The sequence below is a fragment of the Aedes aegypti genome, chromosome 2 (assembly GCF_002204515.2).
Source record: "Aedes aegypti strain LVP_AGWG chromosome 2, AaegL5.0 Primary Assembly, whole genome shotgun sequence".
Classification (NCBI taxonomy): domain Eukaryota; kingdom Metazoa; phylum Arthropoda; class Insecta; order Diptera; family Culicidae; genus Aedes; species Aedes aegypti.
Genome location: NC_035108.1, coordinates 214055494 through 214072263, shown reverse-complemented (window position 1 = coordinate 214072263; position 16770 = coordinate 214055494). Strand labels below are relative to the sequence as shown.

Sequence of the window (16770 nt, the reverse complement as noted above, 5' to 3'; positions counted from 1 at the left end):
TTGTGAACTCCACACATTGCGTCAAGATTCTAAACTGATGGTTAATTCATTTCTGGCTTATCAACGGTGTGCTAGGGTTTCGAAGGGTTTTTAATAATTTTATCGGATTTTTCTCCTTTTTTAAATATAGGCTTTTCTTTTGAGTTATACTGGTTTCATAATTGTTTGCAATAATTAAGCTTATGTTTTAATTAGAAAGTTTACCTTCTTTAAATCATCGGCAGTTCTTCTTAGTTATACTACTATAATGATTATTTGCATTACACTTCCTTAACCTTAGTAATGACCTTGGGTCTTTTTCGACCCATTTCGAAATTTAAATCAATGTTACTTTTGATACCTAGCAATTTGACATTTTCTGACAATATTTTTTTTTGTGGAAACAAAAGTTTTGAACGACCCCTAGGGGAGCTTCCATAAAAAAAAGTTACAAATTGTGACTTAGGGTCGTTTTCGCAAAAATCAGTGTAATGACCGCATTTCTGTAGGGCTTATATGAAAGGCACACATGTATAGTTTTTGAAACTTTCCCGGAGATCCGGATTTGGTCACTGTGGCCACCGGAAACCTGCGACATCTGAAAAAAGTCCCTTTAGAGACCATTACTTTGACAACCTGTAGTTTCGTTACTAAACAAGTAATCTGAACCCTCTTCATATTGTTGATTAGGTATTCATGTATAAAGAGATTCTCAAATCACTTAGTTATTCATACCCGGTTCCGGGAACCCGGAACATCTGAAAAGTAAATTTCTATCGCAGTTTTGTAAATGTAATTCACATCGGTACTTTTCGGTTGATGGATATTTTGGCATATTTTTTTTCTGAAATATAGAACCAATTTTCGGCGCACATTCCCTGAAAAATTCGGTCCTTATCTAATTGCTTATATTTAGGATGTTCATTTTTCAGTGCTGACTGTTTCTTGAACTAGCACTAGAAAACTAATTGTTTGTATATCAATGATGATACGTCAGTTTTTCAGAATAAGCTGAAAAAGTTCTTTGAAATTCATTACAAGCTGTAGTTCACTATTGGTGTTTAATTTCGGCCAAATGGAATTCGGCTTAATATCCTATTACCTAAATGTAATATTTGGAATGATACTAATGAAGGAATAAAGAAAGGATTGCCTAAAAGATAAATTATGATCTTAAATTTTGCTTTTGGAGTACATATCTTTATGAGCGAATTACAAAGAAACAAAGCAGAAATAGTTATGAATACCTATATCGTATGCGTAAAACAACTTAACTGTTAAATATAATAATTTGCCGCCCTCTATACTAGTTATTGATGTTCCCGTATTTAAATGAAATCTATTACAACTTGCAATCCTTTTTGCATATAAAAAGGTAACGACCAAGCAAGTCACAGTACTTTCTCGCATATGACTTGTTCCCATTTAATTGCCTTCTTTTCCCGTTGACTGAATAGTGGAGCGAGATCAAATGGCTATCTCACTCGTTACATTTTTCGAAACCACATTATTCGAATCCGTAGAGCTACAGTCTTCACCGTATGCGCTTATTAGTGCACTTATTACAGGGTAATGGTAAATCGGAGGATTACAGTTTATTACTTAGTTGCTTCAATCGTGTTGCAGTAAGAAGGAACAGATCACAGCCAAGAGGGAGCGAGTTTCAGTTTAGTTCCATCAGTTGAATTCTACACAACAATGTGGGCAAAGCTTGAAGTCATTATCATACTTTGTAGAGTTTTGTTCCATTTTGCATTATACAAAATTGCAAATAAAGTGATCTGTATATGGCCATGGCTCAAGCGACCCATTGTCGAGCTGAAACAAGGCTCTGTCCAGGGTGTCACTTCAAAACTGCCAAATGGGAAAAGCTATCACTGTTTTAAAGGGATTCCGTATGCAAAATCTCCTGTTGGAAAACTAAGATTCAGGCCTCCCATTCCATTGGAAAAGTTTGAAACGACTCCTTTGGATTGCAGTGTAGACAAAGGATTGTGTGTTCAAGATTTCTTTTTCTGTAAATGCACAACTATTGGCACGGAAGACGTACTATATTTGAACGTTTTCACGCCAAGCCTGCCAAGTGAATCGTCTGAGCGTCTTCCAGTTATGGTGTATATTCATGGAGGAGGTTTCCGTTATGGGACGGCCAATGCATTTATATGCGATATGAGTTATTTAGTTGAACAAGGGGTGGTTGTAGTAACCGTGTACTATCGCCTTGGACCCTTGGGATTTCTGTGTCTGCCTCGAGCTGGCATTACTGGCAACGCTGGATTGAAAGATCAGGTAAGTTAAAATCTTAAACATGATGCCATAACACCAATTGACACGTGATGGTGATTATTTTAATAGCTTCTTGCCCTTCGATGGGTGAAGCAAAATATTGCTCAGTTCGGAGGTGATGCTGATAACGTTACTTTATTCGGGCATAGCGCAGGTTCATGGGGAAACTACTTGCATTATCTTTCGCCAAATTCTAGGTAAAATCAATTAACGTTGTCATAAAAGCATCACATAGTAATTATTTTTACGTATTTTTTATAGAAAGTATTTCCATCGTGTAATTTGCATTAGCGGAGATAGCTCTTCGAAAGCAGAAATTCAAACTAGTCCAGAAACAAACGCCAGGATGCTTGCGCGTGCCATGGGATGTAAAGCAAATAATGATAACGAAATTTTAGGTAAGATGTTGATTATGAGATGCCATGAACTGGGTTTATTTGATAGTGCAGGACTAACATTATACAATACGAAAAAATATAATTTATGTTAAACAGTTTAGCTTGGGGTTGTGGCCACTATATTTGCGAACAAAGTCTAAAAAAAAAACGGTTTAAGAGTATTTCGTTTCTCTTGAATTATTTTTTTTTTAATTCCTTTAATAGTATCATTGAAAACATAACATTCATTTGTTATATCTAGGTATTCTGTGTAAGAAAACACTATCATCCTGATTTTGAAATACTTAATGATGTTTTTTTTTTAACATTTTGTTAACAACTCATAACATTTAATTTTCCGTAGCAGTTCAGAATTTTTACATGTGATTTGATTTTGATTTGATTAAGAGAATAAAACCGCTTTAAACTTGACCTAACTTAACCTAAATATCAGGTCTATAGAAGATTGCAACGATTTTTGTCTAAAATATTAATAATATTTTACGACATTTGTTCCAATGTTTCAATATTGGATACTCTATGTAACTCATAAGTGCTATACCAGGGAAGGAGCTTGAGAATCATTTTCAAAATTTTATTTTGAATCCTCTGCAGAGCTTTCTTCCTGGTATTAAAACAGCTAGTCCATATTGGTACAGCATACAACATAGCTGGCCTGAAAATTTGATTGGAGATCAAAAGCTTGTTCTTAAGCCAAAGTTTCGATTTTCTGAAATCTTATATTTTGGCAAGTAAATATCCAAACATTTTTGCAATAGACTACAGATGACACGCAAGCTTCGTCTTTTGGCGGAGAGACCTGTGTCAAACGCAAACAAAGATTTTTGACATCCTTGAGGTACCTCAGGTAAGTCAGAAGTAAAAATATTGTATAACATTGGCACCGAAATGCTGCCTTGAGGAACACCAGCTTTTACAGGAAGACTTTCAGACCTGGAGTTCTGATAATTAACCTGAAGTGTACGATTTGACAGATAACTTTGAATAATTCTAACAATGTATGTTGGAAAATTAAAATTTTTTAATTTTACAATCAAGCGTTCATGCCAGACACTGTCGAATGCTTTTTCTTTGTCTAAAAATGCTAGACCAGTAGAATAGCCTTCATATTTGTTTGCACGTATCAAATTTGTAACATCTTAAAGCTGGTGAGTGGTCGAATGCCCATGACGGAATCCGAACTGTTCATTGACGAAAATTGAATTTTCATGGATGTGGACCATCATTCTGTTCAAAATGACGTTTTCAAAAAGTTTACTGATGGAGGAAAGCAAACTGATTAAACAATATCTAGAAACTTCTGCAGAATTTTTGTTTGGTTTTAGAATTGGTACAACCTTAGCAATTTTCCGATTTGTCAGGAAAATATGCTAATTGAAGTTGGTAAATGGCTGAGTATGGCGTACCATTGGTGCCTCGTGTACCTGCAGGAATAAAATAGACTCCTTTGTGCGGTCCTTAACCTCTTGCCCAGCAACTCCTATCCCTACCTCCCCGTGGTACTGGCCGGGGTACGAATACCTAGGGGAAGATCGGGTAACCAATTCCGGTGGGAACTTTGGTCGTATGCTGACAGGGAAGAGGGGATTTGCTTTTGATTTTGCTTCTGCAAACCTGGAGCGTCTGTACTCCGTGTTAGGAGCGGCTCACTACAGCGTCTGTTCCCTATGTCAGGGGCGGCTGATTATCGTACTAGTGCCAGAGAAGGACTCTTAGCAAAACTGTGCACTATGGTTCTCCGAACATTTAGGGGGAATGGTCCTCCGGGAATCTAGGAGGTTGGTGTCAGGCCCTGCTAGCCAGCCGTATAAACATCAAGCAACGAATAATCAACGAGAGAATACGAACCGGGACAATCGGCGTAGACCACAGCGACGTAAATAGACTAGCGATTGGAAGCTCGGTACGTGAAATTGTAAATCTCTCAACTTCATCGGGAGCACACGCATATTCGCCGACGTGCTTAAGGACCATGACTTCGGCATCGTAGCGTTGCAGGAAGTGTGTTGGAAGGGATCAATGCTGCGAACGTTTAGAGGTAACCGTACCATCTACAAGAGCTGCGGCAACATACACGAGCTAGGAACAACTTTTATAGTGATGGGTGATATGCAGAGGCGCGTGATCGGATGGTGGCCGATCAATAAGAGAATGTGCAAGTTGAGGCCCAAAGGCCGGTTCTTCAACTTCAGCATAATAAACGTGCACAGCCCTCACTCCGGAAGCACTGATGATGATAAAGACGCATTTTACGTGCAGCTCGCACGCGAGTACGACAGCTGTCCAAGCCACGACGTCAAAATCATCATTGGAGATCTAAACGCTCAGGTTGGCCGACGATCTAGAGCGGCTCATGCCATCGGATATCGCAGTGGCATACGCGCGGCACCTCGAGGCTGCATTACCGGAAGAGGGTGAGCTGGATGAAGCCCCTCTTGAGGACTGCTGGAAAACAGTGAAGGCAGCCATTAACAATGCAGCTGAGAGCAACGTCGGGTACGTGGGACCGAGTAGACGGAACGATTGGTTCGATGAGGAATGTAGGCAGATTCTGGAGGAAAAGAATGCAGCGCGGTTGGTCATGCTGCAGCAAGGGACCCGACAGAACGTGGAGCGTTATAGACGGAAACGGCAACAGCAGACCCGCCTCTTTCGGGAGAAAAAACGCCACCTGGAGGTGGAGTGCGAGGAGAAGGAACAGCTGTGCCAGTTTCAAGAAACACGTAAGTTCTATCAGATGATCAAAGCATTCCGAAACGGCTTCGTGCCGCGAGCCGAAATGTGCAGAGATAAGGATGGGAGTATATTGACGGACGAGCGTGAGGTGATCGAAGGGTGGAAGCAGCACTTCGACGAACATCTGAATGGCGCTGAGAGCACAGGCAATAAAGGTCAGGACAACGGAGGAAATGCCTTCGTCGGCACTGCGGAGGATGGAAAGCGACCAGCCCTCACTTTGAGGGAAGTTGAGGATGCCATTCACCAGCTCAAGAACAATAAAGCTGCCGATAAGGATGGTATTAGAGCTGAACTCATAAAGATGGGCCCGGAGAGGCTGGCCATTTGTCTGCATCGGCTGAAAGGCACAATTTGGGAAACAGAACAGCTACCGGATGAGTGGAAATAAGGGGTAATATGCCCCATCTACAAGAGAGGTGACAAGTTAGATTGTGAGAACTTCCAAGCGATCACCATTCTAAATGCGGCCTACAAAGTATTATCCCAGACCATCTTCCGTCGTCTGCCATCCGTAGTAAACGGGTTCGTGGGAAGTTATCAAGCCGGCTTCGTTGACGGCAGATCTTTACTGTACGACAAATCCTCCTAAAATGTCGTGAATACCAGATCCCAACGCATTACCTTTTCATCGATATCAAGGCGGCATACGATACTATCGACCGCAAAGAGCTATTGAAAATCAAGGACGAGAACAGCTATCCCGGGAAGCTTACGAGAATGATAAGAGCGACGATGGCAAGTGTGGATGATTTGGTCTTAACCGACTCAAGTCATCTTTGCAGCCAACTGATTACTCATGCTGATTTTGATTCTGATCATGTCCCTGTTACATTTCAAATATCCCATGAAACGATTCTCAATCCTATCAGCTCCTCTTTCAATTATTTCCGAGCCTATTTTTTCTACTAATGATCCCTTTACGATCCTTGTTGTAGATGGATTTCTAGAAGAGGAAAAACATATAGAGCTATCAGGATATTGATTTGAGAAATATCCTGAAGAGCACTCATCAAATAAAATTCTGCCGTTGGAATTACTTTGAGAATTATTCCATGACCGATGTTTGGCATTATAGTAATCAATGACAAAAATTTTTGACTTATTGTGAGTCAATTTCTGCAAGTCAGTTTTGGAGCAAATTAACTTGCTGTTCAGAGCATTGAAAAGGCAAATAGGCAGCTAGAAAGTATATTTACCAATCTGTGTCAACTGAAACACCTTAAGTTTCAAAAACTTTAGTTGCAAATGACGAAAACAGTTGATGTTTTATACGCCTATGATGATTGCAGTGACTTATAGTCACTTGAGAGACCTTTCAAGACGACTTTGAACAAACGTTCAGTTTTGTCGTCATAAGTAAAAAATTTGTGCTTCTTCACTTCAAGATGTTTGAAAAGAAGTTCACGATCTTTAAGATTTTCCGGCAAAACGCGACAGTCTCCTTTCTTTGCGATTTGGAAGGAAACCTTGATTCCCCTAATTAAGTTCAAGATCTTCTGCCTAAATCCCCAAAATTCGGAACAACTGACCACGATAGGCGGCACTCTTTGCTTCCTTACTTGAATCAAAGAGCCAAAGTTTTGGTTTTCGGAAAATTTGTCTGATTGCTAGTTTCGATGCAATTATCAACATTATTCATTTCACCCTTGGAAGAAAGTTCGCATTCCAGAAAAACGTCCTTTCTTCCATTCTTGCCACGTTTAGTGACAGTTTTAAATCCCACTTTTTTTAGAAGGAAGTTGTGAATTCAGAGATTCACCCTTCCTTTTGTTTGTAGTTGCAGCCATGTTTAGTGAATAAACGATAGAAGACGTGACCTCCTAAGAGGGTTTTTTCCCAACACGGTGTCCAAGAAGGATTTTCACCGCTAGTTTTCGCCAACGGGTCGAACAAAAAATCGAAAGTACGGATCCAAACAAGGGTCGTAAAGGGATCAATAGTAGAAAAAATAGTACTGTAAAGTACTGTTTAAGTAGCACTGCAAAGTACCGTTTTTGTAGCACTGAAAATTACTGATTTATTGCTTTAGGTAGTTTTTAAGAAAATTTTCTGCTCATTTAGGGCCTTTTTCAGTATATGTGACTCTCCGTCTTCAATTTTTCATAACTGATTTGTTGCATCAAAACGTCGTGAAAATTACAATTCTTTTTGGAGCGTAATCACTTAGCAAGAGAAATTTCATCATGAATGTAGGAAAACGTCCATCCCGAAAGGCTTATTCAAATCATTATTTGTTAGTAACAATCCATAATGATAATAAATCTTCGAGCTGTTTAGTAGAATAGCTATTAGTAAATAAATACCGACTTTAGTACTATACCATTAAATTCCACTAGAGTTTGTATCCTTTCACAGATATGCGTATTTCAGGTTCAGCTTTAAGGTCATCTTCGACACTGAACACGGCCTTAAAGTAAAGGTTGAAATACGCGTATCTGTTATACAAAATGTAGTGTTATTTAATGGTATAGTACTAAACTTATTAAATGGAAACTTTACAATCCATTGCCATTCCAGATTTTCTCACCAATGCTTCACCCTACTCCATCGCAAAGCACCAGGATGGGGCCGTAAGTCGTCACGAAGAAGGGCTATTTCAACGATTTGTTTTCAGGCCAGTTGCGGAAGAAGTTCTAACAGATGATAGTATTATTACCAAAGACCCCGAAGAAACACTCCGAGAGTTTAACTCACTGCGTATGCCGATAATGACAGGGTTGACCTCTGCAGAGGGAATGCTTGCTATTGAGCTTAATAAAACGCGCCTTGAAAAGTTGAATCAGCATCCTGAATGGCTTGCCCCACGCTTTTTAGTCTATTCTGATGATGATCAACGTGTGGCAGTTGGAAACAGAGTCAAGAGCTTTTATCTGCATAAAAAAGATATCGGATGGGATACAATCAACGAAACGTGCAAAATGATGTCGGATCTAACTTTTGTTGGAAGGAATATCTTAAGTGCAGAATTACTAGCAAAGTACCAGCCAAATGTTACTCACTATCATTTCAGTTTTGCTTTTTTGGGACGATATAGTATTTTTAGTAATTTTGTAAACCACGGTAAGATCGAAGGAGCGTGCCACAGCGACGATATCTTCTACATGAATAGGTATGCCTTTCAATGTTTGCCGTCAGTGCTTTATTGCAGTTTTTATTTTCTTAGATTTCCCGGCCTTCCAAAGCTTTCTGAGCAAAGCGATGAACATAAAGTGCGGAATATCTATGTGAAGCTTCTCACAAACTTTGCCAAGTTCTCAAACCCTACACCGCATGGATGTAATTTAGGGTTCACATGGAGTCCCGTTCAACCAGTAGCAGAAACATCAGCAGAGTTCAATTTGGATACGTTAGAAATTAGGCCATCGCCGATAATGATACGCAATAACAATGAAAGTAGATTGCAGTTCATAAGAAGTTTAATAAAGGAAAACAAAAAAGGGGTAATTTAGCATGTGCATTTCGCTAGAAAGTTAGTAATTGTTTCCTAAATATAAGGAGAGACAAACATTTGAAGAAAAAATAACATGAATAATATTTTGGTATGCAGTTAGTAAAATAATTTTTCATCGTCTACATTGTTCTCATGTGTCAAAGGTCATCTTATGTTATGGAATACCAAGTAGTCATTTAGTACATTTTATCAAATTGGAGAGAATATAGCCGAAATGCAATTACAAGGAATCGTTGCTTAAAATAGTTCTAATATTGAAATGATATTAAAGGAATCGCAAAATGTAATGCCGCCCAGATAAGGCATACCTAGGGGAAGAAGGGATAAAATCAGCAATATACGCATTTTAATTTGTATTTCAAAATCAAAAGTCAATAAATTCTTTTTCGACATAGCATATATTTTGTAAGCCTTTGACTAGTTCAAAAAATCTCACAGGTATCTCCTTTTTCTTTTTCTTCTTCTTCTCGGCATTAACGTCTTTACTGGGACAGAACCTGCTTCTCAGCTTAGTGTTCATAAGAGCACTTCCACAGTTATTAACTGAGAGCTTTATTTGCCAAAGTTGCATTTTATGCATCGTATATCGTGTGGCAGGTACAGCCAAACCTCTTTTTACGCCGCTAACTGGGGGAGCGCAAAAGGAGGGAGCGTTAATAAAGCTTTTCGTTTTTTCTTGAGAAGTTTTGCGAAGAGGTGGGGTCTATCCGTGGTACTTCTCAAGGGCATCAATAGGGATAACCTCAACCATAGTCTGACGCCATTTTAAAATTCAATATGGCGACTTCTGGTTTGTGAAAATAACTTGAAACCCACTATATATGGGTATTTTTGGAACGCGACCCATCGGTCCCGTTCCAAAAATACCCATATTTAGTGGGTTTCAAGTGATTTTCCCAAACCGGAAGTCGTCATCTTGGATTCAAAATGGCATCGGACATCGATTTCCGGCATCTACTCATCGGGCCCGTTCCAAAAATACGCTACTAAATTGGTTCTCGTCGGTTGTTTTCAGACAGGAGCGTAAATAGAATTTTTGGAGCGTAAAAAGAGGGAGCGTTATTTGGAATTTCAAGCGTAAAAAGAGGGAGCGTACGTTGTAATTTGGAGCGTAAATGGAGGGGGCGCAAAAAGAGGGAGTGTAAAAAAGTGAGCGCAAAAAGAGGTTTGACTTTATAATTATACTATATGCCCAGGGAGGTCAAAGACATTTCCAATACAAAAAGATCATGGACCGACCGGGAATCGAACCCAGACACCTTCAGCATGGCTTTGCTTTGTAGACTTCTTCTTCTTCTTCCTGGCGTTACGTCCCCACTGGGACAGAGCCTGCTTCTCAGCTTAGTGTTCATATGAGCACTTCCACAGTTATTAACTGAGAGCTTACTATGCCAATGACCATTTTTGCATGTGTATATCGTGTGGCAGATACGAAGATACTCTATGCCCTGGGAAGTCGAGAAAATTTCCAACCCGAAAAGATCCTTGACCGGTGGGATTTGAACCCACGACCCTCAGCTTGGTCTTGCTGAATAGCTGCGCGTTTACCGCTACAGCTATCTGGGCCCCAGACTGTGCTTTGTAGACACGGACTCTTACCATTCGGCTAAGGAACACCCCGATCACAGGTATTGTATTTGTAAAAATTGATTTATATTGGAGACTTCCAAGAATAAATGATAAAAAATTATAAGTGTTTTCAGAGACGGAGTAAAACTACCCTCCTAAGGGGTAAAAGCTATCACCACGATTTTCGTATCCATTGATTTCATTTATTTAGTCAACATAGGAACTTTGGTCGTATGCTGACAGGGAAGGGGGGGTTTGCTTTTGCAAACCTGGAACGTCTGTACTCCACGTTAGGAGCGGCTCACAACAGCGTCTGTTCCCCATGTCAGGGGCGGCTGATCATCGTCCGAGTGCCAGAGAAGGACTCTAAGCTAAACTGCGCACTATGGCCCTCCGAACATTTAGGGGGAATGGTCCTCCGGAAATCTAGGGGGTTGGTGTCAGGCCCTGCGAGCCAGCCGTAAAAACACATCAGCACAGGAACGTCAACGAGAGAATACGGACCGGAACAATCGGCAAAGACCACAGCGACGAAAATGCACTAGCGATTGGAAACTCGGTATGTGGAACTGCAAATCTCTCAACTTCATTGGAAGTACTCGCATACTCTCCGATGTACTGAAGACCCGCGGTTTCGACATCGTAGCGCTGCAGGAGGTGTGCTGGACAGGAGCACTGGTGCGAACGTTTAGAGGTAATCATACCATCTACCAGAGCTGCGGCAACACACGCGAGCTGGGAACAGCTTTTATAGTGATGGGTGATATGCAAAGGCGCGTGATCGGGTGGTGGCCGATCAATGAACGAATGTGCAAGTTAAGAATCAAAGGCCGATTCTTTAACTTCAGCATAATCAACGTGCATAGCCCACACTCCGGAAGCACTGATGATGACAAGGACGCATTTTACGCGCAGCTCGAACGCGAGTACGACCGCTGCCCAAGCCACGACCTCAAGATCATCATAGGAGATTTGAATGCTCAGGTTGGCCAGGAGGAGGAGTTCAGACCGACGATTGGAAAGTTCAGCGCCCACCGGCTGACGAACGAGAACGGCCTACGACTGATAGATTTTGCCGCCTCCAAGAACATGGCCATTCGTAGCACCTATTTCCAGCACAGCCTCCCGTATCGGTACACCTGGAGATCACCTCAGCAGACAGAATCGCAAATCGACCACGTTTTGATCGATGGACGGCACTTCTCCGACATAACCGACGTCAGAACCTATCGTGGCGCCAACATTGACTCCGACCACTACCTGGTGATGGTGAAACTGCGCCCAAAACTATCCGTCATCAACAATGTACGGTACCGACGCCCGCCCCGGTACAATCTCGAGCGGCTGAAACAACCGGATGTCGCCAATGCGTACGCGCAGCATCTTGAGGCAGCGTTGCCGGATGAGGGCGAGCTCGATAGGGCCCCTCTTGAGGACTGCTGGAGGACAGTCAAAGCAGCCATTAACGACGCTGCCGAAAGCGTTGTCGGATATGTGGAACGGAGCTCAAGAAACGATTGGTTCGACGAGGAGTGCCAAGAGGTTTTAGAGGAGAAGAATGCAGCGCGGGCTGCAATGCTGCAGCATGGCACGCGGCAAAACGTGGAACGATACAGACTGAAGCGGAAACAGCAAACCCGCCTATTCCGGGACAAAAAGCGCCGCCTGGAAGAGGTTGAATGCCAAGAGATGGAGTTGCTGTACCGTTCTCAAGAAACGCGGAAGTTCTATCAGAAGCTCAACACATCCCGCAAAGGCTTCGTGCCGCGAGCTGAGATGTGCCGGGATAAGGATGGGAGCATCTTGACGGACGGACGCGAGGTGATCGAAAGGTGGAAGCAGCACTACGATGAACACCTGAATGGCGCAGAAAACACAGGCACAGAAGGTCAGGACAGCGAAGGCGATGGCTACGTCAGCACAGCGGATAGCGGAAATCAACCAGCTCCCACGATGGGGGAAGTTAAGGATGCCATTCAACAGCTCAAGAACAACAAAGCCGCTGGCAAGGATGGTATCGGAGCCGAACTCATCAAGATGGGCCCGGACAGGTTGGCCGCTTGTCTGCATCGGCTGATAGTCAGAATCTGGGAAACGGAACAGCTACCGGAGGAGTGGAAGCAAGGCGTTATATGCCCTATCTACAAAAAGGGCGACAAACTGGAGTGTGAAAATTATCGTGCAATCACCATCCTAAACGCCGCCTATAAAGTGCTATCCCAGATTCTCTTCCGTCGTCTATCACCTATAGCAAACGAGTTCGTGGGAAGTTATCAAGCAGGTTTCATCGACGGCCGCTCGACAACGGACCAGATCTTTTCCGTGCGGCAAATCCTCCAGAAATGCCGTGAGTACCAGGTCCCTACGCACCATTTGTTCATTGATTTCAAGACGGCATACGATAGTATCGACCGCATAGAGCTATGGAAAATCATGGACGAGAACAGCTTTCCCGGGAAGCTCACAAGATTGATCAGAGCAACGATGGACGGTGTGCAAAACTGCGTGAAGATCTCGGGCGAACACTCCAGTTCGTTCGAGTCTCGGCGGGGACTACGACAGGGCGACGGACTTTCGTGCCTGTTGTTCAATATTGCGCTTGAAGGTGTCATGCGGAGAGCCGGACTCAACAGTCGAGGCACGATTTTCACGAGATCCGGACAATTTGTTTGCTTCGCGGACGACATGGATATTATTGGGAGAAAATTTGAAACGGTGGCAGATTTGTTCACCCGCCTGAAACGCGAAGCAACAAGAGTCGGGCTAATGGTGAATGCGTCGAAAACAAAGTACATGCTGGTTGGCGGAACTGAGCGCGACAGGGCCCGCCTAGGAAGCAGTGTTACGATAGACGGGGATACCTTCGAGGTGGTGGACGAGTTCGTCTACCTCGGATCCTTGTTGACGGCTGACAACAATGTTAGTCGGGAAATACGAAGGCGCATCATCAGCGGAAGTCGTGCCTACTATGGGCTCCAGAAGAAACTGCGGTCAAGAAAGATTCACCCCCGCACCAAATGCACGATGTACAAAACGCTCATAAGACCGGTAGTCCTCTATGGGCATGAGGCGTGGACTATGCTCGAGGAGGACTTGCAAGCTCTTGGGGTTTTCGAACGCCGAGTGCTAAGGACGATCTTCGGCGGCGTGCAGGAGAACGGCGTGTGGCGGCGAAGGATGAACCACGAGCTCGCTCAACTCTACGGCGAACCCAGTATCGTGAAGGTAGCTAAAGCTGGAAGGATACGCTGGGCATGGCATGTTGCAAGAATGCCGGACAACAACCCTGTAAAGATGGTGTTCGCCACGAATCCGGTCGGAACAAGAAGGCGTGGGGCGCAGCGAGCTAGGTGGATTGATCAGGTACACCAGGACCTGGAGAGCGTGGGTCACAGTCGAGGATGGAGAGAAGCGGCCATGAACCGAGAGAATTGGCGAGGCTTTATCAAGATAATTGATGTAAAGCCAAATAAGTAAGTAAGTAAGGAACAGATAACACTGAATCAACAATTTCACGCCACAAAACTCGGTTCGTGGCCGCATCTCTCCATCCTCGGTTCTGCCCCACACTCGCCGAATCGATACACACTTGACCCGCCCACCTAGCTCGCTGCGCTCCACGCCGCCTTGTCCAACCGGATCCAAAGCGAATACCATCTTTGCAGGGTTGATGTCCGGCATTCTCGCAACATGCCCTGCCCATCGTATACTTCCAGCTTTGGCCACGTTCTGGATACTGTGTTAACCGTAGAGTTGGGCGAGCTCGTGGTTCATCCTACGCAGCCACGCATCGTTTTCCTGCACACCGCCAAAGATCGTTCTATGCACCCGATGTTGGAAGACTCCAATTGCGTGCAAGTCCTCATTCCATCGTCCACGTTTCATGCCCGTAGAGGACTACCGGCCTTATGAGCGTTTTGTACATGGTACATTTGGTGCGGGTGTGAATCTTTTTTGACCGCAGCTTCTAGTGGAGGCCATAGTAGGCCCAACTTCCACTGATGATGCGCCTCCGTATTTCACGGCTAACGATATTATCTTCCGTCAGCAAGGGACAAAGGTAGACGACCTCGTCGACCACCTCGAACGTATCCCCGTCTACCCGAGGAGGAAAGAATAACTCGCAATAACTTATGCATACCATATTTTGGTATCAAACCATAAATAGGTATTGTTCAGTTGTTAATACCTCATTTTGGTATTATAATGGTATTTGAAAACAATGTTTAAAACAATTTAAAATACTTCATTTTGGTATTCGAAAGGTATTTAGGACTGCTAGAAGTATCGAACTATTATTGAAAAAAAAACTTTTATATGAAAATCCATCATGTATTATTAAGGTATTACAAAACCTGATCTAAGTATCTGCTTGGTATTTGTAGAATATGCAGAAGGTATTATTTGAGGTATTTACCTCTTATGCAAGTATTGAAAATTATCTGGTATGGAATACCTCAGTTTGGTATTCAGTAGTTATTTTCTTCCGCTCGGGTATCGTAACACTGCTACCTAGGCGAGCCCTGTCGCGCTCGGCCCTACCAGCTAGCATGTACTTTGTCTAGGCAGCATTCACAACCAGTCCAACTTTTGCTGCCTCGCGTTTCAGGGTCTGCCACGTTTTCAAATGTTCGGCCGACAATGTCCACGAAGCAAACAAATTGACTGAATCTCGTAAAAATCGTACCCCAGCTGCTCACCTTGTCGTAGTCCCCGGCGGGATCCAAACGAACTGGAAAGTTCGCCTGAAACTGTCACACAATTTTGCACATTTTTCATCGTCACTCTTATCAGTTTCGTGAGCTGCCCGGAAAAGCTGTTCTCGTCTATGATTTTCCATAGCTCTACGCGGTCGATACTATCGTATGCCGCCTTGAAATCGATGAAAAGGTGATGCGTTGGCACCTGGTATGCACAACAGTTTTGGAGGATTTGCCGTACAGTAAAGAACTGATCCGTTGTCGATCGGCCGTCAACGAAACGAATTGATAACGTCCCACGAACTCGTTTACTACAAATGACAGACGACGGAAGATGATCTGGGATAGTACTTTGTAGGCCGCATTTAGAATGGTGATCGCTCGAAAGTTCTCACAATCTAACTTGTCGGCTTCCTTGTAGATGGGGCATATTTCTTCCGCTGTCCCGTCCTTCATTGCCTGTGCTCTCAACGCCATTCAGGTGTTCGTTGAAGTACTGCTTTCACCCTTCGATTACCTCACGCTCGTCCGTCATTATACTCCCATCCTTAGCCCTGCACATCTCAGCTCGCGGCACGAAGCCGTTTGTGGATGCTTTGATCATCTGATAGAAATTAATTGTTTCTTGAGACTGGCACAGCTGCTCCATCTCCTCAAACTCCGCCTCCTCCAGGCGGCGTTTTTTCTCCCGAAAGAGGCGGGTCTGCTGTTACCGCTTCCGTCTTTAACGCTCCACGTTCTGTCGGGTCCCTTGCTGTATCATGACTGCCCACGCTGCATTCTTCTCCTCCAGCATCTACCTACATTCCTCATAGAACCAATCGTTTCGTCGACTCTGTCCCACGTACCCGACGTTGCTCTCAGCTGCATTGTTGATGGATGCTTTCACTGTTGGTGGTGGTTATTAGCAAACACTGTTGTATGAAAGGCTGTGCTGGAAGTAGGTGCTATGAATGGCCATATTCTTGGAGGCGGCGAAATCAATTGGTCGTAAGCCGTTTTTGTTCGTCAGTCGGTGAGCGCTGAACTTTCCAATAGTCGGTTTGAACTCCTCCTCCGATCACGCGCCTCTACATATCACCCATCACTATAAAAGCTGTTCCCAGCTCGTGTGTGTTGACCCAGCACTGGTAGATGGTATGGTTATCTTTAAACGTTCACACCATTGATCCCTTCCAACACACTTCCTGCAACGCTACGATGCCGAATCGCATGTGGGCGAGTGTGCGTGTGCTCCCGATGAAGTTGAAAGATTTACAGTTCCACGTACCGAGCATCCAATCGCTAGTCCCTTTACGTCGCTTTTGTCTTCGCCGATTGTCCCGGATCGTTTTCTCTCGTTGATTATTCGTTGCTTGATTGTTTTACGGCTGGCTTGCTGGGCCTGATACCAACCTCCTAGATTTCCGGAGGACCATTTCCCCTAAATTTTCGGAGGACCATAGTGCGCAGTTTAACTTAGAGTCCTTCTCCGGCACTCGGGCGATGATCAGCCGCCCCTGACATGGGGAACAGACACTGTTGTGAGCCGCTCCTAACACGGAGTACAGACGCTCAAGATTTGCAGAAGCAAAAGCAAACACCCCCCTTCCCTGTCAGTATACGACCAAACAACGCACCGGGATTGGTTACCATATCTTTCCTATGG

At 43.6% G+C, this 16770-nt stretch overlaps 1 protein-coding gene across 1 annotated transcript; it reads left to right on the top strand.

Moving 5' to 3' along the window:
* The first annotated feature begins 1599 nt into the window (after positions 1–1599).
* Positions 1600–9252, top strand: LOC5574469 (esterase B1). Its single transcript, XM_021843920.1, has 5 exons — positions 1600–2268; positions 2335–2462; positions 2527–2663; positions 7920–8511; positions 8566–9252. Exons 1-5 carry the CDS (start codon positions 1678–1680, stop codon positions 8849–8851), a joined length of 1734 nt encoding a protein of 577 aa, XP_021699612.1. The 5' UTR covers positions 1600–1677; the 3' UTR covers positions 8852–9252.
* The last annotated feature ends 7518 nt before the right edge of the window (positions 9253–16770 follow it).

Bases quoted from the DNA above. Each gene is read 5' to 3' on its own strand.
- LOC5574469 (XM_021843920.1), top strand. From the start codon at position 1,678: ATGTGGGCAAAGCTTGAAGTCATTATCATACTTTGTAGAGTTTTGTTC. The intron at 2,269-2,334 runs GTAAGTTAAAAT...TTATTTTAATAG, and splicing joins ACGCTGGATTGAAAGATCAG to CTTCTTGCCCTTCGATGGGT. The intron at 2,664-7,919 runs GTAAGATGTTGA...TTGCCATTCCAG, and splicing joins TAATGATAACGAAATTTTAG to ATTTTCTCACCAATGCTTCA.